This window comes from Papio anubis, chromosome 18 (assembly GCF_008728515.1).
Source record: "Papio anubis isolate 15944 chromosome 18, Panubis1.0, whole genome shotgun sequence".
Lineage (NCBI taxonomy): Eukaryota > Metazoa > Chordata > Mammalia > Primates > Cercopithecidae > Papio > Papio anubis.
The window spans coordinates 37274970-37302338 of NC_044993.1; the positions used below are offsets into that span (position 1 = coordinate 37274970).

Below are 27369 nucleotides of genomic sequence, written 5' to 3' on the forward strand. Positions count from 1 at the left end.
CTTTTTTTTTTTTTTTTTTTTTTTTAACTTGCTCAAACACACATGTTTCTTAACAGAGAACTAAAAGTTTACATGTAGTTTGGGGACATAAGAATTCCCAGGATTCTGAACTTTAATTTTGGGGTCACCCAAAAATGTTTTCAGGCCTTTTCAGTTTGAAGAGCAGTCACATTCTGCCCAAGCAATATCAGAGCAATTCTGCCTTAGTGAGCTGGCCCATTCGGCTCCCTGAATCTTGTGCAGAATGTCAGCATTGCTGAGCTAGTTCTGACAACTGGTGCTTCTGAATGTTTAGGTGTGGTGCTCAGAAATGCAGTCCCCCTCCTGTGATCTCCCACAGTTGATTATTTCTGTGCCCTTTGATTTGGGCTCTCAGCTTGGATTCCTGGTTGCCATACTGGGGTTTTTTTTTTTCTTTTTCTTTTTTTAATTATACTTTAAGTTCTAGGGTACATGTGCATAATGTGCAGGTTTGTTACATATGTATACTTGTGCCCTGTTGGCATGCTGCACCCATCAACTCGTCAGCACCCATCAACTCGTCATTTACATCAGGTATAACTCCCAATGCAATCCCTCCGCCCTCCCCCCTCCCCATGATAGGCCCCGGTGTATGATGTTCCCATTCCTGAGTCCAAGTGATCTCATTGTTCAGTTCCCACCTATGAGTGAGAACATGCGGTGTTTGGTTTTCTGTTCTTGTGATAGTTTGCTGAGAATGATGGTTTCCAGCTGCATCCATGTCCCTACAAAGAACACAAACTCATCCTTTTTTATGGCTGCATAGTATTCCATGGTGTATATGTGCCACATTTTCTTAATCCAGTCTGTCACTGATGGATATTTGGGTTGATTCCAAGTCTTTGCTATTGTGAATAGTGCCGCAATAAACATACGTGTGCATGTGTCTTTATAGCAGCATGATTTATAATCCTTTGGGTATATACCCAGTAATGGGATGGCTGGGTCATATGGTACTTCTAGTTCTAGATCCTTGAGGAATTGCCATACTGTTTTCCATAATGGTTGAACTAGTTTACAATCCCACCAACAGTGTAAAAGTGTTCCTATTTCTCCACATCCTCTCCAGCACTTGTTGTTTCCTGACTTTTTAATGCTTGCCATTCTAACTGGTGTGAGATGGTATCTCATTGTGGTTTTGATTTGCATTTCTCTGATGGCCAGTGATGATGAGCATTTTTTCATGTGTCTGTTGGCTGTATGAATGTCTTCTTTTGAGAAATGTCTGTTCATATCCTTTGCCCACTTTTTGATGGGGTTGTTTGTTTTTTTCTTGTAAATTTGTTTGAGTTCTTTGTAGGTTCTGGATATTAGCCCTTTGTCAGATGAGTAGATTGCAAAAATTTTCTCCCATTCTGTAGGTTGCCTGTTCACTCTGATGGTAGTTTCTTTTGCTGTGCAAAAAGAAACTTTAGTTTAATTACATCCCATTCATCAATTTTAGCTTTTGTTGCCGTTGCTTTTGGTGTTTTAGACATGAAGTCCTTGCCCATGCCTATGTCTTGAATGGTATTACCTAGGTTTTCTTCTAGAGTTTTTATGGTTTTAGGTCTAACATTTAAGTCTCTAATCCATCTTAAATTAATTTTCGTATAAGGAGTAAGGAAAGGATCCAGTTTCAGCTTTCTACTTATGGCTAGCCAATTTTCCCAGTACCATTTATTAAATAGGGAATCCTTTCCCCATTTCTTGTTTTTCTGAGGTTTGTCAAAGATCAGATGGCTGCAGACGTGTGGTATTATTTCTGAGGACTCTGTTCTGTTCCATTGGTCTATATCTCTGTTTTGGTACCAGTACCATGCTGTTTTGGTTACTGTAGCCTTGTAGTATAGTTTGAAGTCAGGTAGCGTGATGCCTCCAGCTTTGTTCTTTTGACTTAGGATTTTCTTGGCAATGCGGGCTCTTTTTTGGTTCCATATGAACTTTAAAGCAGTTTTTTCCAATTCTGTGAAGAAACTCATTGGTAGCTTGATGAGGATGGCATTGAATCTATAAATTACCTTGGGCAGTATGGCCATTTTCCACGATATCGATTCTTCCTGTCCATGAGCATGGTATGTTCTTCCATTTATTTGTGTCCTCTTTTATTTCACTGAGCAGTGGTTTGTAGTTCTCCTTGAAGAGGTCCTTTACGTCCCTTGTAAGTTGGATTCCTAGGTATTTTATTCTCTTTGAAGCAATTGTGAATGGAAGTTCATTCATGATTTGGCTCTCTGTTGGTCTGTTACTGGTGTATAAGAAGGCTTGTGATTTTTGTACATTAACTTTGTATCCTGAGACTTTGCTTAAGTTTCTTATCAGGTTAAGGAGATTTTGGGCTGAGACAATGGGGTTTTCTAAATATACAATCATGTCATCTGCAAACAGGGACAATTTGACTTCTTCTTTTCCTAACTGAATACCCTTGATTTCTTTCTCTTGCCTGATTGCCCTAGCCAGAACTTCCAACACTATGTTGAATAGGAGTAGTGAGAGAGGGCAACCCTTTCTTGTGCCAGTTTTCAAAGGGAATTTTTCCAGTTTTTGGCCATTCAGTATGATATTGGCTGTGGATTTGTCATAAATAGCTCTTATTATTTTGAGATACGTTCCATCAATACCGAATTTATTGAGAGTTTTTAGCATGAAGGGCTGTTGAATTTTGTCAAAGGCCTTTTCTGCATCTGTTGAAATAATCATGTGTTTTTTGTCTTTGGTGCTGTTTATATGCTGGATTACATTTATTGATTTGTGTAGGTTGAACCACCCTTGCATCCCATGGATGAAGCCCACTTGATCATGGTGGATAAGCTTTTTGATGTGCTGCTGGATTTGGTTTGCCAGTATTTTATTGAGGATTTTTGCATCGATGTTCATCAGGGATATTGGTCTAAAATTCTCTTTTTTTGTTGTGTCTCTGCCAGGCTTTGGTATCAGGATGATGTTGGCCTCATAAAATGAGTTAGGGAGGATTCCCTCTTTTTCTATTGATTGGAATAGTTTCAGAAGGAATGGTACCAGCTCCTCCTTGTACCTCTGGTAGAATTCAGCTGTGAATCCATCTGGTCCTGGACTTTTTTTGGTTGGTAGGCTATTAATTATTGCCTCAATTTCAGAGCCTGCTATTGGTCTATTCAGGAATTCTGCTTCTTCCTGGTTTAGTCTTGGAAGAGTGTAAGTGTCCAGGAAATTATCCACTTCTTCTAGGTTTTCTAGTTTATTTGCGTAGAGGTGTTTATAGTATTCTCTGTGGGGTTGGTGGTGATGTCCCCTTTATCATTTTTTATTGCATCTATTTGATTCTTCTCTCTTTTCTTCTTTATTAATCTTGCTAGCGGTCTATCAATTTTGTTGATCTTTTCAAAAAACCAGCTCCTGGATTCATTGATTTTTTGGAGGGTTTCTTTGTCTCTTTTGATCTTTGATGGTTTAAAGTCTGTTTTATCAGAGACTAGGATTGCATCCCCTGCTTTTTTTTGTTTTCCATTTGGTTACTAGATCTTCCTCCATCCCTTCATTTTGAGCCTATGTGTGTCTCTGCATGTGAGATGGGTCTCCTGAATACAGCAAACTGATGGGTCTTGACTCTATCCAATTTACCAGTCTGCGTCTTTCAATTGGATCATTTAGTCCATTTACATTTAAGGTTAATATTGTTATGTGTGAACTTGATCCTGTCATTATGATATTAGCTGGTTATTTTGCTCACTAGTTGATGCAGTTTCTTCCTAGCATCGATGGACTTTACATTTTGACATGCTTTTGCAATGGCTGGTACCTGTTGTTCCTTTCTATGTTTAGTGCTTCCTTCAGGATCTCTTGTAGGGCAGGCCTGGTGGTGACACAATCTCTAAGCATTTGCTTATCTGTAAAGGATTTTATTTCTCCTTCACTTAAGAAACTTAGTTTGGCTGGATATGAAATTCTGGGTTGAAAACTCTTTTCTTTAAGAATTTTGAATATTGGCCCCCACTCTCTTCTGGCTTGGAGCGTTTCTGCTGAGAGATCTGCTGTTAGTCTGATGGGCTTCCCTTTGTGTGTAACCCGAGCTTTCTCTGGCTGCCCTTAAGATTTTTTCCTTCATTTCAACTTTGGTGAATCTGGCAATTATGTGTCTTGGAGTTGCTCTTCTCAAGGAGTACCTTTGTGGTGTTCTCTGTATTTGCTGAATTTGAATGTTGGTCTGCCCTACTAGGTTGCGGAAGTTCTCCTGGATGATATCTTGCAGAGTGTTTTCCAACTTGGTTCCATTTTCCCCCTCACTTTCAGGCACCCCAATCAGAGGTAGATTTGGTCTTTTACATAATCTCATACTTCTTGCAGGCTTTGTTCATTTCTTTTTCTTCTTTTTTCTTTAGGTTTCTCTTCTTGCTTCATTTCATTCATTTGATCCTCAATTGATGATACTCTTTCTTCCAGTTGATCGAGTCAGTTACTGAAGCTTGTGCATTTGTCACGTATTTCTTGTGTCATGGTTTTCATCTCTGTCCATTCGTTTATGGCCTTCTCTGCATTAATTATTCTAGTTATCAATTCTTCCACTCTTTTTTCAAAATTTTTAGTTTCTTTGTGCTGGGTACGTAATTCCTGCTTTAGCTCTGAGAAGTTTGATGGACTGGAGCCTTCTTCTCTCATCTCGTCAAAGTCATTCTCCATCCAGCTTTGATCCGTTGCTGGCGATGAGCTGCATTCCTTTGCAGGGGGCAATGCGCTCTCATTTTTTGAATTTCCAGCTTTTCTGCCCTGCTTTTTCCCCATCTTTGTGGTTTTATCTGCCTCTGGTCTTTGATAATGGTGACGTACTGATGGGGTTTTGGTGTGGGTGTCCTTCCTGTTTGTTAGTTTTCCTTCTAACAGTCAGGACCCTCAGCTGTAGGTCTATTGGAGATTGCTTGAGGTCCACTCCAGACCGTTTGCCTGGGTATCAGCAGCAGAGGCTGCAGAAGATAGAATATTGCTGAACAGCGAGTGAACCTGTCTGATTCTTGCTTTGGAAGCTTCCTCTCAGGGGTGTACTCCACCGTGTGAGGTGTGGGGTGTTGGTCTGCCCCTAGTCGGGGATGTCTCCCAGTTAGGCTACTCATGGGTCAGGGACCCACTTCAGCAGGCAGTCTGTCCGTTCTCAGATCTCAACCTCCGTGTTGGGAGATCCACTGCTCTCTTCAAAGCTGTCAGACAGAGTCGTTTGCATCTGCAGCGGTCTCAGCTGCTTTTGTTGTTGTTGTTGTTGTTGTTGAGCTGTGCCCTGTCCCCAGCAGTGGAGTCTACAGAGACAGGCAGGACTCCTTGAGCTGCTGTGAGCTCCACCCAGTTCGAGCTTCCCAGCCGCTTTTTTTATCTACTTAAGCCTCAGCAATGGCGGGCGCCCCTCCCCCAGCCTCGCTGCTGCCTTGCTGCGAGATCACAGACTGCTGTGCTAGCAATGAGGGAGGCTCCATGGGCGTGGGACCCTCCCGGCCAGGTGTGGGATATAATCTCCTGGTGTGCCCGTTTGCTAAGATCCTTGGTAGAGCGCAGTATTGGGGTGGGAGTTACCCGATTTTCCAGGTGTTGTGTGTCTCAGTTCTCTTGGCTAGGAAAAGGGATTCCCTTGCCCCTTGTGCTTCCCAGGTGACGCAATGCCTCGCCCTGCTTCAGCTCTTGCTGGTCGGGCTGCAGCAGCTGACCAGCACCGACTGTCCTGCACTCCCTAGTGAGATGAACCCAGTACCTCAGTTGAAAATGACCTGTCTTCTGTGTCGCTCGCGCTGGGAGTTGGAGACTGGAGCTGTTCCTATTCTGCCATCTTGCTCCCGGGCCGCAGTAGGCATCTTGACTATAATACTAACAACAAAGATAATCATAACAATAGCTAACAGTTATGGTATATGTAATATATGCCTTGGTCTGAGCTAAACGTCTTGCAATGCATTATCTCATTTAACGTTTTAATTCCATTCTGTAGATGAGTAGTAAACTGAGGCTCAGGGAGCTGAAATGATCCTCACAGTCACATGACTGATAAATACTGCAGCTGAGACCTAAGCCCAGAGTACCCTTGACTTTGGGTCACATGAGCTCAGTTTTTTTTTCTCCCCATGCATGTCTTCAGACTCCTCTGTCCAGCACTGGGTCAACCCTGTCTCCCCTCTTCCTCTTTCCTTAGGCTAGCACAGGTCCTTTTACTGACTGAGGTCTAAAAACTTTTATTTAAATCCCCTGTCACTACCATGAACCTACAGTAAATCCTAGTGGGAGAAAGATACTTGAACATTCAGTCATAAACAATGCAAACTTCCTGCTCTGGGATGAGAAATGGATAAAATTGGTACCACAGACGTTTTAAGTCCCAAATATCACTCTAGTTAAAACTTTCCCCTTTATAAGTAGAAGTAGTGATGTTTAACAAACATTTAAGTGACTCATCAAACTCCTCATAATTCTAAAAAATAGGGGTAATTGTATTTTTTTATTCCAAACTTTTTTTTTTTTTCAAAATAAGAAACATATTTTTCTATAAACTGTTATTTCCTCTTTACTCACAGTAAATGTCCTAGCAGTTGAGTTTCAGGACAACTTAATTTCTTTTCTTCCTCCCTCCCCCTTTTCTCTAGCTCCCTCCTCCCTTCCTACCTTCCTCCTCCCTCCTTCTCTGTCTTCCTTTCTTTTAATATTTTCTAATCACCAATTTCTTACTAAATTTATTATAATAACAAAGAGAGCCAAGATTTCTCCTTTCGATGGGCTTACATCTGGCTTTCTACAACAAAATAAAGTTCTTAATTTCTGTAAGAGCTTTGTCCATGTGAAAAGAGATGAGGACCACAAAGTAGCTCACAACATGAGTATGAGGAAATTTCACAAATCTCCCCAGCAAAGCAACTTGCTTCCAGATATCACATATGTGGGATTCAAATTCAAACCATACAAAAGGAGAAATTTTATTTTTTGTGCACAAACAAATATATACTTTTGAATAAATGGAAAGTAATAATACAAAATTTGTTAGTGGGATAAAAGGAGTAGAGATCAAGGAAGAAATCAGATGGAGGTAGCATGGAGACTGGATCTTCACTGTGACTAGGGGACCCTACTGGGATGGAACCTAAGTGTCCGATGGCAGGAGGTAATGATGGATCACTCAGCTCAGTGCTATCCATGCACCAATTGCCATACTCTGTTAGGTGTGAAAGGGCCAGGGTAGAGATGAGAAGTAAATGTGACTGTCTTTAGGTCTTTTGCCATCACAAGGTACGTATTGCTGGGATAAAGAGATCAGTTCTCCTCCTACTCATTCCCTCCTCTATTTTATCCCGGGCCATGTGGCTTTCCTGGAAGTGGGGAAGCCGTGAGTCATTTGTTGGCATGGCCTGTGGACACGGATAAACAGAACTCTGCCTGCCCTCCAGAGAGTGACTGGAATGAGGGAAGAAATTTCTGCCAGGAGCAGGTGGAGACGGAGTTAGCAGGCACAGGACAATTTATTATCAAGGTGCTTTAGTGGCCTGAGAGCAAGAGTTCCCAGGAGCCAGGATAGATTCTAATTTGTTCCGTGTTTGTGTATGTTTGTGTTTGGGAGGACATGTGTGCTGTCATGGAGCTCGTCCTCCCTTCAAGGACACCTGCTCTTCCAGTGCGTGTGTTCACTCAAGAACGGGAAAAAAAACCAGTGGAGTGTGAGGGTGGGAGTGGGACAGATGTGGGAAAAGTCTCCCCACAGGGTGTAGGTAATGAAAGGGCCAGAGTCCCTATAGAATTAAAAAACAACAATCAACTAAAAGTTGTTTTGCTTTTTATTATCACCATACACCACCAATTCTGAGCCACTCGTCCCACCAGGGTGCCATGCCAGTGAAACCACACGGAGCCTGCAGGAACCCATGGGGCAGGTAACCCCTGCAGGCCAGATTGGTTCCCTGACCCCCTTCCCACACTAAAACCCCCACCCCCATTACTGGCCCCATGGGATGTGAAGATTTACAAAGCACAAACACCAATGACTAAGGACATACTTGTTGTAAAGACAATTAATATTTTATGAAATAAATTAATACTTAATATAAAATAGTTTAATACTCTATTTTATTAAATAATCATTTAACAGTTGTTTTCTCTCCCAAGGCTGTTTCTTCATTTTTCTTTCACTCAAGAAGTTTGCACTGAGTTCCTACAATGTGCCAGGCCAGGTACTGGGCATGGGTGGTACCACACAGCAGACCAGACAGTGACAGGAGGCCGACCTTCCAGAGCCAGAAACAGGCAGGGGGCAAGTGAGCAATGCACAAACAAGATGGTTTTAGCTGGTGTGAGCTATCATGAAGGGGCACATTGTAGGGTCATGAGATAGAAAGTGATGGGCAGGAGCGGGTCTGTGTTGTATAAAGGTGATCAAGGCTGGCCTCCCAGAGAAGATGTTGTTTGGGCTGAGATTTGGTGTTTGGGAAGGAGCCAGCTATGGCAGAAAAAACAGCAAATGCCAAGACCGGCAGGCAGAAACAAGTCGGGCCTATTAGAGGAAATGAAGGAAGGCTTGTGTGACTGGCAATAAGGGGGAGTCCTTTTGGGGAAGAGGCTGAAGGGATGCAGAGGCCAGGTGCAGTCAGTCTTGTAGGATCATCAGACTGAGTTTGCATTGGGTGAGCCATGAGAAATACACCTTTGACCACTCCCCCCTTATCATCCTAATGTGCACAACTGCTTGTTTTGTGTTGTGTCTTTCGTGTTTGCTAGCTTCTGCTGACTCTCCTTCCCAGCACTCCAGTCTCCCCACCTCCTCTGCACTTGCTTGCACCACCTTCACTCTGTTCATGCACCTTCGAATGTCTTTTCCTTGACACCCAATTCCCCAACATGGCATCCTCTTCACGCTGCAGCCTTGTCGTCTAATGAGGAAGGAAAGTTTGAATGGTTCTGACCACGAGCAATTGTCAGAACTCACACCCATTGTTCAGGTTGGAGGAGATAAACCAAATTAACCTGTGCCTTCCTTTTCTCATAAATGGAATTTCTTATCTTGGACTTTTTCTTGAGTCTTCTTGGGGAAAGATATGAGCCTGTGAATGAGAAGGAGGGAGAATGAAGAAAGATTAGGAGCTGTTGAGGACTGGGAGAGTTCAGAGAGAAGGGTAAATGTCAGTCTGTGATTCCCTTTCCTGACCTCTGTGCTGAGAGGAGTTATCTCTCTCTACCAAGTATATTTCTCTTTTCAGTCTTCAACAAAGTCTTCTTGGACCTTTGTCTGCAGATCTGAGAAACAAACAAACAAACAAACAAAAACAAAAAAAACAGCCGTGTAAGAATTTAAAATGTAAACTCACTTGGGCTGGAGAAAGCCTGGTTATCCTCTGATTTAAGAATAAAAATGCCGGTGTATATCTACATTTTCTCTCTCTCCTTCTCAACGCGCGCACACACACACACACACACACACACGCACACAATTTGCCAATAGTTGGGGATAATTGGCTGCTGGATTCCACTCTGACACACAGAATAGGTCAGGTGGATTCTACCTTTTTACTAAAGTAGAGGATGACTTCTATGGAATCCCTGCTTTAGTTTTTTCTCCTTCTTTTTTTTTTTTTTTTGCAAAAAGAAGAATATAAATTGCAGGAAAAATGCAGCAAGTTGTAGCAATAAGTGGATAGTGTCCTGGAGGACAGGAAAGGCAGATACATCTGGACCTCTTGCCTAGAAGCATTACATGCCTTTATTTTATTTTAGAAAGAAAAAGATGACGTCATCTCAGGTTTTTATAGCAAGGAGGGTAGAATTAAGGCCCAGATTTTTCTGGGTTCCCTTGAGGGAGATGGCAGAGTTTGGTTCCTTAGGTACGATGTCTCAGATATATTTGTTTACAGCTACTGTGATGGTTGGAGAAGCGCCTTGTATCTTCCAAATTTCTGTTGAGGATCTAAGTCAAATAAAGTACAATTCCCCTAGAGATGACATTGGAGACTCAAGAGCAAATATATTCTTTGCCCTTCAAAATGTGATTTGTGAATCTGTCAATATGTCATAGTCAATCACTAAGTAGTTATTGATCAATCACTCAGCTTTGGATCCAGATAGGGCAAGTGCTTTGGATAAGGATAAGACAGAATCCCTAATGATGCTGTCTAGTGGGGGAAATGAAGACACATCTTTGATGTGTTAAGAATTGTTTTATTTCAAATAACAGAAAACCCAATCCTAACTGACTACATCAAAAATAAAATTATCGGTTCATATAAGTTGAAAAATTCAGGGATGGGATGTGTATCAGTTATTGATGAATAATCACCTCAACATACAGTAGCTTAAAACAACTGTTTATTTTGCACAAAATCTGCAAGCCAGCAATTTAGGCTGGGCTCAGTTGAATGTTTCTTCTGGTCTGAGCTGGGCTCCCTTATTGATCTGCAGTTAGCTGTGGGTCAGCTAGGCAACACTGCTTCTGGCTGTTGGCTGGGATGCCTTGGCTCTCATCCACATTGTCTCTCATCCTCCAGCAGGCTTGCCTAGGCTTTTCTACATGGTGCAGGCTTCTGACATCAAAAGTGCACACCATCACTTCCACTGGAATGCATTGGTCAAAGCAAGTTACAAGACCAGCCCATACTCAAGGAGTAGGAAGTAGTTTCCATCTCTTAATGTTCTCAATGGGAGAATCTGCAAAGTCACATTACAAAGGGTTTGGATAACGGAAAGTGTGAAAACTTGTCTATATTTTTTTCCCAACCAATGCCAGCTTTAGGCATGATTCTCTGTGGGGCTTGAACAATGTCATCCTTCTACTCTACTGACTTCAGCCTCAGGCTCCTCATATATCCGCAATGGCTGCAGCAGTTCCAGCCCTCACATTCAAGCCTAGTGAGAAAGGACAATCCATATAATCACTTTCCTAGAAAGTCTCATTGACTCTAACTGGATCATTTGCCTATAATTAAACAGATCTCTCTGCCCTAGGGATACAGTGTATTAATTGGTCTAGGCTTGGTCACATGTTCCACCCTTGCCCCAGAGATGGAGCTCCACCAGAAGTGGAGAGTGTGAGGCTTTAAGTGTGAGAGTGAAGGAACCTCAGGTGCAAATGGGTGGCTTTGCCAGAAGGGGTAATGGATGCTACTTGCGATAGTCATAATGGTGGAATGACAGAGGACCTCTGCAACCTCACAACAGAACACACTGCATTTGTTACAGCTCTATTTGCTGCTTCCATGTGATAAAGCAGTAGGTTTGAAGTTCTATGAAGCCTGATTTGAATCCAGATCTTCAGATACCAAGCCCTGCATTTTGGCCTGAATTATCTTTCTCAGCATAAAGCATAATTCTTACATGATATAAGAAATGGATAGCCCTGCCTGGAAAGGCTTTTACTTTGTAATAGAAATATCACCCTGATTGATGGCAGCGTTGGCTCTTCGTGATCATCTTCTATGTGTTGAGGGATCAATACACTTTCAAATACTAGCCCATTCACCAGAGCATTATCTCCCCAAACTTCTTTGTCCCTGCTTATATTTGTCAACTTTACAATCCTTTTATTACCAGCAAAAGCTTTGGGAAGCTACAAATAAAAGCAGGGATTATAAAAGGATTCTTATTAAAGCACGCTTTCTTTGAGGTACAGAGTACAATGTCCTCCGTTCTCCCCTTGTGAAAAGATGTGTTTTCTTGTTTAATTAGAATAGACCTCCATTCCATTAGAAGAGGACAAGTAGGGCAGCAGGGTTGAGACTGCAGGACCCAGGAAAAAAAGGCTTATTTATTTCAGCTGCCATCAACTTTAAGAGTGTATTGCAACTTTGTGAAATATTCTATCATATTTGGGAATGGATGAATACATGTAAACACCACCCCTTCCCCGATACAGAGTAATTGGTTGTAGTCTCCATTTTTGTTGTTGTTTTTTTGTTGTTGGTACTCTGCAATTAAAGCCTGTGTTGGAGAAATGCAAAGCCAAGTGCATCAATTAGGGTCCTAGTAAGAAACAGATGGCACACTCAATTTGGATAATTTGAGGGGAGCTTAGTAAAGGGGCTTTTTGCAAAGATGTGAGCAGGATTAAAGGAAACCACAAGGGACTGTGCTGTCCCAGACTAAGCAACCGTGGGGAACTGTCTCACTTAGAGCAGGCGTTGGCAAACTATGGCCCATGGGTCAAATCTGGCCCAGTACCTGTTTCTGAAAATAAAGTTTTATTGAAACACAGCTGTGCCCATTTGTTTACATATTGTCTATGACTGCCCACATATTTCAAAAGCAGAATTGAATACTTGCATCAGAAACTGTTTGGCCTACAAAGCCTAAAATATTTATTCTCTAGGCCTTTACAAAGGAAGTTTGCATCAAGACCAGGACAAGGGTAAGGCAAGTGAGGTGCCCAGGGTGCAAAATTTAAGAAAGGATGAACTCTCGGGCCCTGCATTTGCACAACTCTGAGGGTAACCTTGGCTTCCTAGGCACTTTGCTTGCCACCCCGTAGTCCGGGCCTTGTCTGACAATCCCTGACCTAGAGAGTAGCTATAAAGAGAATGCTGCTTGACAAGGGCGGTGGCTTTGCCAGGAGAGATGCTGCCAACACTTGACAACTCTGCAGATAGATATATGGAGAACAAAACCCACAGCCTTCATCATGTCCTGCTTTCCAAGCCTCCTGGAGGCACAGGGTGAGGGAGGCAGTTGATTGGGTCTATAAAGGTCCACCTCTTGGGGAACAGAATAGGGTTGTAGTAGGGTTCTCTAGAGGGATGGAACTAATAGGATAGATGTATATATAAAAGGGAGTTTATTAATGAGTATTGACTCACGGTCACAGGATGAGGTCCCGCAATAGGCCGTCTTCAGGCTGAGGATCAAGGAAGCCAGAACTGAAGAACCTGGAGTCTGATGTTCGAGGGCAGGCAGGAAGCATCCAGAACGGGAGAAAGATGTGGGCCAGAAGACTAAACGAGTCTAGTCTTTTCATGTTCTTTGCCTGCTTTTATTGTGGTCACGCTGGCAGCTGATTAAATTTGCCCACCCAGAATGAGGGTGGGTCTGCCTTCCCCAGTCCACCGACTCAAATGTTAATCTCCTTTGGCAACACCCTCACAGACACACCCAGGAACAATAATTTGCATCCTTCAATCCAATCAAATTGACACTCAATATTAACCATCATAAAGTGGAGAAGGGTGGAGAGAGTATCCACGGAGCAAACTAAAATAACCTGCTCTAAGCTCCAAGGCACTCCAGCCACTATAGAATCACAGCCTGGAGCTGGTAAGGATGACCGTGATCATTTGGCCCAAAGAAACTGCATTAAAAATAGAATACAAGGAAGAAGGCTGGTGGCTCATTTATTCAGACACTTACTTTACCATTCAGAAGTAGGAAATCCATCCCAAGTCTGAGTTACATAAAAACAGAGTGAACTCTGAATTTCTCCATAATGCACATCACAGTTATTATTAAATGATGATTCTCTGATTATTTAAAGTCTGTTTTCTCTACTGTTGACTCTACAGTTCATTGGCCTATGCCCAGCACCCAAACCAGTGCTTGGCACATAGTAATTGTTTAGGAAATATTTGTTGAGGGCCAGATATGGTGGCTCATGCCTGTAACCCAGCACTTTGGGAGGCCGAGGTGGGAGGATTGCTTGAGCCCAGGAGTTTGAGACCACTCTGGGCAACATAGGGAGATCCCATCTCTTTAAAAAAATTTAAAAAATAAATATTGTTGAATGAGCTAATTGGATAAAGAAAGATATGTGAAAGACCTCGCACCTAAAGGTAGCACAGTATGTCTGTGGAAGGGGAAATGGGAAAATGGCAAACAGGAAAAGTAATTATGTGAAAGTCCTTCTATCAGAAGCAATTGGGACAAATAGGTAGGGTTTGAATTCAGAAATGATTAAAAATGATCCATACTTTAAATATTTCATTTTATTTTAACACAAAACCTATACATTGTTTTGGGGTATCGTTTTGACAATCATTTGATATATGACTTAGGCTTTTAAAAAACATGATTACATTCCATTGCTAAGACTTCTAGATGGCCTTTCTTATATAAATCACACTCACAATGCATTGTCCATGAATTTCAATTTGTTTCTTTAACACAGACTGTGAAGCCTTGGGAAACTTAAAGAGCATTCTGAGGGCAGGTTCCATATAGATCATAACTTTTCTCAATTTTTTGTTACAGATCTGCCAACACTCTTTTTAATAACTTGCTTTTACCAAATCTTCCCAAAGCATTCTATCCAGTCTTCACAGAAATATCTGTTTTTTTTCTGACTCACATTACATTAATGTGCATAATGACAATAAGAAATACAATGAGAATAAACAGGCCTGGGAATGAACCTAATAGACTCTTAGTAAACATAGCACTCAATGATGGGAGAGCAGGACCCTGGACATGCTGGACAGTAGCCTACTTGCCATGAGCCTTCAACCTGCATTAGAAGTGTGTTTTATAGGAAAAAGGGAGAACTTTGGTTTGTTTAGTGAACTGGTTAAAAGGAGGTTATTTAGTTGAGATTCTTCCATATGCAAACTAGGAGACAATGTTTTTAAGATCATATTATAAGGTCAATCCTGCAACTACTGACTTTTGCCTTTCTATCTTGCAAAAACAATCACATGAAAGATGAACTCAGGCCAGGTGTGTGGCTCACACCTGTAATCCCAGCACTTTGACAGACCAACGTGGGAAGATTGCTTGATCCCAGGAGTTAGAGACCAGATTGAGCAACATAGGGAGACCCTGTTTCTGGAAAAAAAAAAATAAATAAATAAATTTGCTGGGTGGAGTAACATGCACCTGTGGTTCTAGCTACTTGGGAGGCTGAAGTAGGAGGATCACTTGAACCCAGGAGGCTGAGGCTGCAGTGAGCAGTGATTGTGTCACGCACTCCAGCCTGGGCAATGCAGCAAGACCCTTTCTCCAAAAAAAAAAAAAAAAAAAAATCTCAAAATGGACAGTGGAGTTCCTTACAGTTGACGTCATTGAGGGTTATCATTGTGAACTTTCTCTGGTGGTTTCTGCCCCCAGCGAAGACCCAGTGTCGTCATCTGCTGGCAACTGCATGTACTTGTTTTTCCTTGGCCTGATTTTTACCCAATAACTTGGATTCTTCCTGAGTGGTGGGGGAAGAGGAGTGTGAGTACAGAGCTAGATATTCCAATCTGAGTATACCCAAGGGCAGGTAATGGTGCTCCAGTCCTCTTTTGGAGGAAGAGTTCTGCATTGAAGAAAGATCAGTCATTACAAGCCCTGGTGCTCCACACCTAGCCCTTCCACTTACAAACTTTGTGATCTTGCGCAGGACACTTAAACTGCTATGTCAGTATTAAATTATCTGTAAATAGTAATTTATAAATACATAATAAATAATAGCCATTCCTTACCTTTCTCATAGGAATGCTGTGAGTCTCAAGTGAAAAAGATGAAAAAGATGCAGTGTAGAAATGTTAACTGTTTCCCTTCCTACCACTTCCTAGCATCTGGAAGAGTCGGGATGGGCTCAGTTATGCTACAGTAGCAAGCAACCATCATAATTCAGGGGCTCAAAATAACACAAAGCTTTTATCACTCTCATTATGTGTCTGTCATAGGTTGGTGGGGGTCTTTGGTGAGCATATTCACTCATTATGGAACACAGGTTTATGATGCAACCACCATCTTGAATATTGGCAATTTTCATGGCAGAGGAAAGAGAGACAGCTCTTTAAGGTGTCCACAAGCAACTAAATATTTGATCTGAAAATGAAACATGAAACTTCTGCAGGCAATTCATTGGCCAAAGCTATTTACATGGCTCCCACCTACTTCTAAGCAGGGCAGGAAGTATAATCCTTCACATACCTCAGAAACTAAAAACAGGAGATACTTGGTGAACAGCACTAATGACTACCACACCACCCTTTTATCTCATCTTGATTTCCTTCCCTTTTTCCTTTTTTTTTTTTTAAGAGAAAATAGAGTACAGTGAAAGTGTAAACTTTGAATCCAAGCCAAATACCATTTCTGTTACCCAGCAGTGTGGGTGACTTTGGGCATATCACTTAAACCTGTCGTCAGTCACCTTATCTTAAAAAGGTGCTTGTTGTAAAGATTAAATGAAGGAATACATGGAAAACCTCCAAGAACAGGGTAGAAACTTAACAAGTGTCTGTTTCCTTCCTTAATTCATCCGTTTCTCCCCTCTCCTTTCTCTCTATTTTACAAATTCTCTTTGGAAGAAAAAGGGGAAGATTTACGGGTCTGCTGTGGATCTAGAAAGAGAAATCATTTCTGCTTTTACTACATCCACTACTTCCAGTCCTGTCTTCCGATAACATGAAAATGGAAGCCAGAATCAACCTTGATCACCCAAGATAATCTCAAGGTCATCTCAAGGTGTTGCAAATTGCAAGGAAATGCTTAACCAAGTAGTTGCTGGGAGATTTGCCTAAGTCACCCTTCTCTCAGTAAAAGGCAGTGTACTATCCAATAGTTCCAGTGCCTCTTAAATTTCAGTGTGTAAGACTCACTAGAGGATATTGTAAAATGTGGAGTCTTATTCTGCAGGTCTAAGGTGAGGCCCAGATTCCAATGAGCTTCCAGGTGGGGCCAATGCTCCTGGTCCCTGGACCATACTTTGAATAGCAAGGTTCTAGGGGAATGAAATGAAGATTTAGGTGTTGTAGACCTAAATTAGAATCCTGGATCTGCTTCTCATGAGTGGCAAGGCTTGGACAACATACTTTTCTACTCCATCAATCTGTTTCCTCATCTGTACATCAGGCACCCTCACAGTGTTATCAGGAGGCTTCAATGAAATCATACATGTAAAAAACTTTATTATCTGGAAAGCATAGTGGAGCGTTAGCTTTTAGTAGAATCTTTTCAGCTGTAAAGCACTGGGCTCTCTCTAAACCAAAAGTGATTCTGTCCTCTCCCCCTTTTTTGCATTGCCTTACATACCAGATGCTGGAGGATGCCTCTTTCCCATATGCTGTGGTAAGCACTTCTCACTTCCAGAGAGATTGACCTTGTGTAACTGACAAGTGTCAGGGAAATGTGGGAGAGGAGCACTAAATCTAGACCAGGTACGCGTACGTGTGGGCAGGGAGCATGACAGAGAGCTGAGGGGGTGCGTGGCCCCAAAGCTAAGCAAAGTGAGTATAAATGGTGGCCACAAAGGCATCTTAACCAAATAGAACCTGTTAAACCAGGCCATGAGCAGTGAGACCCTACTTTTTCTTATGGGATGCAGTGATAAAGAAATTACATAGTTATTTGAGAGGAACATAAATAAAGATTAATAGGTTAATGAGTTATTTTCCTTTCATTACTACACTATTGTACTTTATTATAATTGCTTTGCACTCATTTAATTAAATTTGAACTGGGGCCAACACAAGATAATTTGTTTTCCCTGTACTGAACAATGAGTATGCAGATTGGATGTACTGAAGCAGTAATCAGCCCTCTGTTTGCAACACTTTTCTACTCTGAGTAGACATTATAATTGATAATTTGATTGTTGCAGCACTCTGTGCAATATATTTTAAAGCAACATTAACATAATGGAAATTATGTTGTGAGCTTAATCTCAGCTTTTCACTGAGAGGCTATCTGGTTCCTCAGTGTAAACCAGTCAGGGTCTGACAACAGCAGGTTTCTCTCTCATTCCTTCTTTTTATCTCTCTCTCTCTCTCTCTGCCTCTCTCCCTCCTTCCTTTCTTCTTTCCTCTCTTTTCTGCTCCTTCCTCCCTCACTCCCTCCCTGCTATCTTTTGTCCCCATTCTGCCCTCCCTTTCTTCCTTTCTCTCCCATCTTTTTTCCCCTTCCCTTCTGCCCCGCTCCCTTCCCTCTGTCTTTCCTCCTTCCTTCCATAACTGCATTATTTTCTTTTCTTGCCTGTTTCTCTAGTGTATTGAAGAAAGAAAAAAGATGAAATAAGCATTGTTGTAAGCAACCATTCCCAGCTGCATTTCCTAATTTTGAGGCCTGTTCACATCCGGGACATCTGAGAAAAGCAAACAAGAGCCTTTCCTGCAAACACCTAAGTGAGAAATTATTCCTGGTGGTCAGTGTGGTAGTCAGCACCACACTTTGTGTTGTTGGTCAACAAAGGGAATTAATTCACAAGGCAGTCATTAGCTCTTCAAGGGCATTGCTGCCCATTTGAGCAGATGAGGAAAAAGTCACTGATGTTTCCTTTGTCCAAAGTCCATTCTTCCTTGGAGCCGCAAACACTTTCTTGAAAAGATGAGGCCTTTATCCTTATGAATACATTCTGCGGACTGATTCTCTTTGGCCCAAAGGTTTCCTGTCCCGTAATGGAAAGTAGGTGTGACATTCTGTTTGATAATCCCAGGCCAGAGATCTTGGACGCAGGTGAGGAAATTTGTGCTCCCGTGACTTCTATTGAATTTTCATAACTCTGTAAATATTTGTTTCTGTGTTTGTTTTGGGAAGAAAAACACCTGTGAGTGGTTGGAAATGACTGTGTTTGTTTGGAAAAGCTGAAAGAGAGGGGTCTGAGAATTCTTTGTTCTTCATTAAACTGTCCAGACCCTGAATTTGTTGCAAAAAAAGTCGAATTTATTTGAAGAAAAGCCTATTCTTTAATCTCTTTGTTCTAAGGCGTGGGCACCCACACTCTACTCTAGTCTGCTGCTTTATTTTCAAACTATCTGTCAGTGTGGAGGAAAAATGCTACAACAAGAAGAATGTTTTTTTGGAGGGGACAACATTTTGGAGAAGGCAGATTTTTCTCTGACACATATTAAATTTCTCCAGTGAACACTTGGATGTCATTGCTGCATCTGAGTGGCTTTTCTTTTCTCTTTCTGTGTTGTTATTTTTCATAGGAAATTGGGCTAGAACTTATTCATACATTAATTACTGAGTTGAGAAGTAGCACTCTTAAGTTTTACTTTTTAGCTCACTATTTCCTTATCTGTTTGGGGGAGAGTGTGTTTTAGTCTCTCCCGTTGTTTTGAGACAGACTTCTCTCAGCTGGGTCTACTGTTCTAATTATTATTATTTTAAAAAAATGTTTTTAGCAGAAACAGGATCCAGAGAGTTAAGTTGGGTTTTGCTTTGTTTTGTGTTTACATTTTAACCTCTGTTAAAGTTACAAGAAAGAAAACTTCAACTTGCCTGGATGGAGGGTGCTTCCTCTTGTGCACAGATGTTGCGTTTAAATTGAGAAGCCCACAGCTGGGATGCTGTCACAGCCTAGAGACACAACTACAGTCTCTTGCATCAGCCCACCCATGGCTCCCTGCCCCCAGGGACATTGCTAAGCAAGCCTGTTCCCAAATAAGAACTTGAGGGTAAATTCATGGAGCACAGGTATCAGACATACAGCAGTTTTCCACTGCAGGGAGCCAGGGAAAAGGACCTCTCTCCCAGTGGTCTCAAACGCAAATTCCTGGCACTTGCCACCTATCTGGACATCATAGCACTTTGAAACATTCATCTTGGCACTTCAGTTTGTATCTGTCATAATTTAGTTTCCCCAAAGCAGACCTTATGGCAAGGTTTCTTAAGGTCAGCAGCAGAAAGATGAGTCACGACAGTGCAAATGAGCAGCAATGCTGAGACCAGATGGGTGGCACGGGCAGCACTGATTACAACTTCACTGAGAAAAATCTCATGTGCACCTATTCTATCTAGACTGTCAGCTCCATGAAGGCAAGTGCTGAGCTTGAGTATCAGTCTGTGTTCCACAGTGCCCACTTGGATAATAACATCATCCAAGCATTGTGCTGAGCACATTATAAGATCCCTGCCAATCTTCACAACAGCCCAATGGGGTATCTCCATCTTACAGATGAGGCAAGAAGCACAGAGTTAAGTAACTTGCTGAAGTGGTAGAGTCAGGATATTTAAACTCAGGCAGCCTGGAGCCTACCCTTTTGCCACTGTGGGAACCATCTCTCATGGCTGTCTGGTTAGGAATCTGAGTCTGGAAGCTTTAGAGACCATCATCACCATAACTAGAGCTGTCCTTTGTTGAATACTTCTCATGTGCCTTGTCTTGGGATAAGTGCTTTACATTTGTTATTTTGTTTTAGTTTGCTCATTGAGGCTGCTACCCCCATTTTAGAGCTAAAGACAGTGAGGTTTAGAAAGATTAAACCACACAGCTCACGAGTGGCTCTGTCGAAACTCTACCCACCAGACACCAAAGCCATGACTTCAAGATGTGACATTTTCCACTTGAGCTGCTGCAGCAGTAGCAGGCAAGTGATGATGGAAATCAAGAAAGTTGTGTCCCCTGATTCATCTCAGAGGTAGCAGGTGGTCCAAGGGTCATTCAAGAAATGGAGGTCTTTGAGGACACCTCTCCCCCAGATTCCTATCACAAACCTGGCACAATCAGGTGAGGTGGTTGCTGTTTTTTTTTTTTTTTCCCCAAATAACCTTTGATAATATTCAAAGTATTTTACAGTCTGCTTCCCCTTCACCTGGTGCAGTGGCAAGGATACCGGAATACAGCCAAACCTGCCACACTTGAAGAAGTCACTAATTCAACTCACCTTTGAAAACTCTTTTCTCCCTATCTCTGCTGTATCTCTGCTCCATGCATGGGGGCAACAGTGAGGGTGCACAGTTGTTATTGGTGGTGGTGGGCTGGTGCAAGCAGGAGAAAGGGGTACCTACCTGTGTTCCTCTGAAAGGCTTGCTGGGCACTCCCTAGGTAATAACAACTGGGGACCTTCCTCTCTCTTCCTCTCTTTCCTTCACTAGCACTTTCTCCTCTTTTGTCACTCCTTTTTCCATGTCCTTTCTAGCAAAGAAAGTCCAGTGTGGTGGAACAAGGTCTGCCTAGGAAGTCAGGAGACCTTGCTAACCACAACAATCACGGTCGCCTTGTGCTTAGCAAAGAATGCTGAACACTGCATTTGAACTAGATGGCCCCAGCTCTGTGTTTCGATTGCTGACCAGCCAGGCAGCCTTTCTCTACTCCCTAGATTCCAGGCCCCAATCTGTAACAAAGGGCAGATGCATTAGATTATGGTTTTCAGCTCTTTAAAGAAAAACAGTAAAACTTGCCCTGTGCAGTGTTGACAATTATTCTTGAGCCTGTATTTTTTAAATGTTAGATTTTATATGGAAAACAATCGGTATCACTGGCATTCCTTTAGCAGTCAGATTTGGACATCCTGGACTCATGGCGCCTGTTCTTTGGCTCTGAGTTCTGGCTTCCCCTTCTACTAGAGGCATGCATTTCCCATCCAGTGCCCACACAGTTTGTCCTACAGTCACCTTGCTTTCAGGTTTGCAAGAGGCTAAGGAAGGATATAACCCCAAAGGGACCTTGGAAGTTCCTGAAGTGCACATAGATAGAGAATTTACATGTCTGCATTTTTACTTTGTGAGAAAGATGGAAAACATAGCAAAACAAAAGGCCAGCAATCACCCAGGATTGACCTTAGGGGATGGCAGAAACGATGTGCCCTGTATGTGCAATTTCTTTTTTTTTTTTTGGGACAGTCTTGCTCTGTCACCCAAGCTGGAGTGCAGTGGCGCGATCTCGGCTCCCTGCAACCTCCGCCTCCCAGGTTCAAGCAATTCTCCTGCCTCAGCCTCCCGAGTAGCTGGGACTACAGGTGCCTGCCAACACCCCCGGCTAATATTTTTTGTATTTTTAGTGGAGACGGGGTTTCACTGTGTTAGCCAGGATGGTCTCGATCTCCTGACCTCGTGATCCACCCACCTCGGCCTCCCAAAGTGTTGGGATTACAGGCGTGAGCCACTGCGCTCAGCCTTTATGTGCAATTTCAAGGTGCCATGTCATGTGGGATCCCACAGGATCCTCCAACCCAGAGAGGTTTTGCTTTCCACATTGCAAGATGAGGAACCTGCAGTGCAGAGAGGTGAAATGACTTGTCCAAAGTCACAAAGCTGTGATCATCCAAGCCCAGCTTCAAACTCAGATTTGCTCACTCTTGGCCTGGTGTTCCTTCTTTCTACCTTGATTTTAATACTACTTGATTTTCAAAATAAGTTTTCCCATTGTCTTATCTATCTGGCTTTTCTAACACCTTGGACAGGTGTGCAGGTCAGCTGTTCCTAAACACATTTCAACAGATGAGGACACTGAGGCAGTAAGGTCATTGATATAAAAGCAGAGTGAGTTGTTTTCACTGTGGCACAATTTGAGGGATAATAGGAAGGATTTTTTACCTCTCTCTTTCCCTCTCTCTCTAATTCTAGATGGGGCAGGACTCTAACACACTCATCCCCTCCCTTTATTTTAAGAAAAGGAGAGATCAAAGAGTACCAAACACCAATCTTGTTCACTTTGGAAATTTGAAAATATCAGTCCTGAATTCTTTTCTCCTTTTCTCCACTCCCTTCCTTGTTCCTTTCTCTTTACTATGAAAATAAAACAAAACAATCTAACAGTATTTTATATTTTCAAAATGCTACATGGGCTTCTCAGTTATTCTTATCAAAATACTTAAGGAGGAGTGGAATGATGAGTTCTACCTCCTAACTTAGGATACTGAAGTGAACACCAGAACTAACATGTCCATTTCACTCAATGGCTTAGAAATGGGTGGAGAGTGAACCCTAGATCTTTTGAAATTTCAGCCTGAGTCAAGCTAAGCTTCTAACAACTGTTGCTTTGGTTTTGGGCACACCTACAGTGTGCCAGGTATCTGCTGGGGACTTTATATACAAAATCTCGTACATCCATGCAATATTTCTAGGATGATGTATTCTCTCTATCTTACAAGCTGAAATGGGCCAAAGCTGCGTAGACTGCTTCCCAGGTCATCCTACAGGCCTGGGTTTGACTCCCAAAGCCCATATTCACTCTACCATGCCGATTCTACAGTAGAAACAAAATTGTCTATAATTCTCCATGCTGACCCCCAATAATACTATAAATCAGGCCATTTCCTTAATCCATTTGCTGCCAGTGACCCCTCTGGGTGCTTGGGGGTTTCCTACAGATCCTCTGGGATTGTCTGAAGGTTAGATAATGTGTGGGCCATGTTGCCATCGAGGAATTTTCAACAACATAAAAGGAAAGACAAAATCGCGCATGGTAGTCAATTGCGTACTGAAATCAGCTCCTGGTTTTCTGTGAGCTTAAAGGGCTGTCACTTTTATGTCACTCTGAAAGAGAGTAAAGCTGGTTGAAACTGGGTAACAAACATTCAGGAAGTGAAAAGCCTATGCCACACCCTTAATGTGGTGTGCTAGGGAGGAAGGAGTAAATATTAACCAGAAGGCAAATACGGAAACATCCCAGAGGCGGTGCACGGAACAAAAATCAGTGAAGCTGGGTAGCAACAGCTAAGTTTGTGGACTTGGAAACAAGCTGAGGCCTGGGTTCAAATCCCTTCTCTGATACTTACTAGTTGCAGTCTACTAGGAAAATTACCTAACATTCTTAGCCTTAATTTTCTCTGTGAATCTGGGATGGTAATACAGTTACCCTGTAAATCTGGGATGGTAATACATTCCTCTGAGTCTTATTATGTAGACTGAATGAGGTAATGTATAGAGCATGTTTAGGGGAGTTACTAGCATTATTATAGGCTTAATCAATGGTAGCTCTTATTAGATGCAATTACACTACTATTAACCTATTTTCAGGCTCTTCTGTCAAATGTCTTCGCTATACTCATATTTCAAGCAAAAGTTGCATCAGGGTTTTCATTATATTATATATTTTTAACTTCTAGAATATGTTCTGTGGACACTACAGATGCAGACTAAATCACATGCAAAGAGAATCTGTCAGCCCTAACAATAAGAATGGCTCTTGTATGATGAGCAGGTGAGACCAGGTAATCACCGAAGAAGGAGAGTGGTGTGTTCATTGAAGTCTACTCATGGAGGAAAGAAGGTAGGCAGAAAATCAACAGGTTTTCAAAAATATATGCAAAACAGGCTTTGGGGAGAATGCCAACCCTCAGTTAACCTAAGTCCCAGTCTTGGGTATGGGTATGCCGGTTAACTCATGTCCCACAAAAATGGAAACTTGGCAGAGGCTGGAAAACAGCAGCCCCAAGATACAGGTTCCTGGTTCATAAGAGGCAGGAGGAAAGCCGACACCAGCCCTTCCTGAAAAGAGAAAATGAGGGTATCCAATAGACAGCACGTGGTATCTGCGATGAATGTGGTGATTCTGGCCAGGTACAAAAGTCTACTGTGTCATGTGGGAGACCTTATTATGAAAAGGATATTGTGCCACTGGCGAGGCCTAGTGCAATACAGCTAAAGTGATTGGGGCACAAAGATCTGTGGATATTTTAAAAGGGAAGTGAAACCAGGCTGGTATTCTCCAGGAAAGAAGAGATTACGAGGAGGGGATTCACTGGTGACACTGCATTCTGATGTGAAAACAGAGAATAAAAGTGAAAAGGCTATTTGAGTTCATCGGTCCTTCTTTCTCCCTGACCCAGATCTGCTTTCCCAAGCAAGGCAGGACAGTCTGAAAGAACTGTGTATTAGCAAGGATTTATAATGTATGAGCATTTTTTAAAAGACTAAAAATTTACCTTGGATCAAACAAAGGAAAGTGAGAAAGAGAACAATGCAATATGTAATTAAGAAAAGGAGTGCCTACAGGAACAATTCTGATGATTTTGGCATAGCACCAAATAATTGGAGAAAAAAAAAAAAGAAACCAAGAAATACGCAATTAATATCCTGCAGAACTGGCTTTGGAGTCAGACACATGGGTTCAACCCTCACCAGTTAGCTTTGTGACTTCGGGTTGGTCCCTTTGATACTCTAACCGTTGGGAGCAACACAAGCCCCTAACTCATTGCATTTTTTGTGAAGATGACGTGGCCAGGTGCAGTGGCTCATGCCTGTAATCCCAGTATTTTGGGAGGCCAAAGCAGGAGGATCACTTGAGGCTAGGAGTTTGAGAACCAGCCTGGGCTGTATAGCAAAACCTCAGCCTCTACAAAAAAATGAAAAAAAAAATTATTTGAAATCTGTAGTCCCAGCTACTCAGGCAGGAGGCTGAGATGGTAGGATGGCTTGAGCCCAGGAGTTTGAGGCTGCAGTGAGCTGCGATTGCCCCACTGCACCCAAGCCTGAGCAACACAGTGAGACCATGTTTCTGCGGGGGGGAAACAAGATAATGTGTATAAAATTCCTAGAATCAGGCCTTTCATGGAATGGACCCCCGTGACAGGGTAACCATTATTACTGTTACTATCAGTCTTGGTCTAGATATCATCCCTGCAGGAGGGTTCATTTTATGCATGAGGAGAACAAGGCACCAAGGCTCAGAGAGGTTACAGAATTTGCCCAAGGTCACACAGGCAGCAAATGTTGAAACTGGTATTTGATCCCTGTTTTGTCTGATGCATTCAGTCTCCATCCTGCCTTGTTACAGGTGATGAAAGGAAAAGAAAAAAATCATACATGCTACCTGTGCTTAATCCATGCCTCCTTCATAGATATACATTTTTCTAGAAACCCAAATCATTAGCATATCTTTAGATGATTTCTATACCTGTGAGGGCTCTGTGAAAACCTGATTTATATTTGGAGATTCTGGGGAAATGAACATCCTCAAAAGCCAAAATAAGTGGGGCACGGGAGCTGCATGCATTGTAATCAGTTAAAAACAGCATTCAAGACAATGGCTCGGAGAGAGAGGCTTCAGGTGATTCACAAGTGACTATGGAGCCTCTCTGAAGATTCCTAAAGCTTCTGTGTGCATGGACATGTTTCTGCCCACAGCAAGATTACCGTCCCATAGGGGCATCTAGTTACTTAAGTTGCTCTTCTTATTCACCATGTAAGGGAAGTTGTGGCCATCCCCTCTTCTTTCTTGCCTATCGTTCAGAGCCTAGATTTTGCTCAGGACAGTCTAACCCCAACAGTGGCTCCTGCTTGGCCTTAAGCAATCTTGGTGACCCATTTCCCTTTGCCAATGATAGGTCAAGGATGTGCATGTGACCCAGTTCCAGCCAATGAGGTGTGAGGAAATGTCTGTAGGAAACTTCCTGGTTCTCCTTCTCGAGCAAGAGAGATATGGGAGAAGAACACTTTTCCTATGCCTGCTTTGTTCCTGCCTGGTATGCTGGTGTGAGGATGTGATGCTTGGAGCCATAGCAGCTGTTTTGCAACCATGAGGAAAGACATTGCTGATACATTGAGAATGGCAGATCAGGAAGAAAGAGCCTAGGTTCTTGGTGGCATCATTAAACTGCCATACCAACCCTGGAATAACTTATTTCCATACGCTTTGCTATGTGAGTTCCTGCTTTATTGCTAACACTGCTATTACTTGCAGTTTCTGTTTCCAGAGTAGCAATATGAGACCATCTTGGGATGGGACCTGGGCATGTACGATTTAAGTATTCTCAAGTCATCACTGATTAAAAGTTAGATTTGAGAATCACTTTTTTGTACCATAAACATCTTAAATACCATGAGAAGTGTTAAGACCATTCAGAAAAGGCAGAGAGACTTCTTTCTGATTGGAGCATCAGTGAAAACATCTTGGAAAAGGTAGCACTTGGTTTTCACTGGGTGGGATGGGTGGGGTCTAGACATGTGAGGACAAGGAGAATGGTCTATAAGTGAGCAAAGCCTTGAAAAGCAGGAGCTATGTATCACGTAGGACAGGTATCTCAAATTGGCTGGATAATCAGATGGGAAAGGTAGGAGAGAGGCTACAAAGATGGTTTGAGGCTGCACTGGGTGTTGGGTGATGATTTAATGCCATGCTAAAGGCTTGGTGCCTGATACCGAGCTAATGGCTATAAGCAATTCAAGAGAAATTTAAGACTCAGCCTGCAACATTGAAATGCTTCCAAAGCAATTAGGAAGACAAGAAATACTCATGGAATCTCTTAGAGACACAAAGAAGCCATATATAATTAGGTTCCCTAAGGAATGGCACAGAGAGTAAAAGCCTCAGGATGTCAGGGTCAGGAGGAAGAGTATGGGATAGAACAGGACTATGGAATTTGAGGATGTTACAGTAGGAAAGATACTGACTGGTTCAATCTCTAACTTTCCAAATAACACCAGAATTCCATCTGGGATGCTCTTGGGAAATGAGCCATTGAACTCTGTCTAATCCCTTCTGGGACAAAGACTTCAGTAATTTGCATCCATCCTTGGACAGTTCCAATGATCATCCAGTTTTTTATTACCAAAATCTATCTTCCTATAGCTTCAGACCACTGACCCTCGTTTTGACCTGCTACTCTGGAGTGGAATAAATTAAATTATTTATTCCACTACTCTGTAATAGGAACACATGCAGTTCCCTTCCCACGGCCTCATAGTGGCTGAAGCCCCTTAAATTTAGGATGGCTTAACTTGGGCAATGGATATTGGCAGACATGATATCAGCAGAGGCTTTTAATGCGTGCACCCTCTTGTGCCTCTTCTATCACTGTAAGAAAAATATTCCCATGG

General features: G+C 42.3%; 1 protein-coding gene across 2 annotated transcripts in view; it reads left to right on the forward strand.

Annotated features, from left to right (window-relative positions):
• The window catches only part of LOC108583479, a 41229-nt gene extending 17490 nt beyond the window's left edge, over positions 1–23739 (forward strand). For both annotated transcript variants that reach the window (XR_004179779.1, XM_031658251.1), the window contains exon 3: positions 23658–23739. Coding sequence is in view for 1 of the 2 variants with exons in the window: in XM_031658251.1 (XP_031514111.1) it covers positions 23658–23691 (34 nt within the window). In the remaining variant the exon portion in view is untranslated. The remainder of the gene's footprint in view (positions 1–23657) is intronic.
• Positions 23740–27369: the final 3630 nt, after the last annotated feature.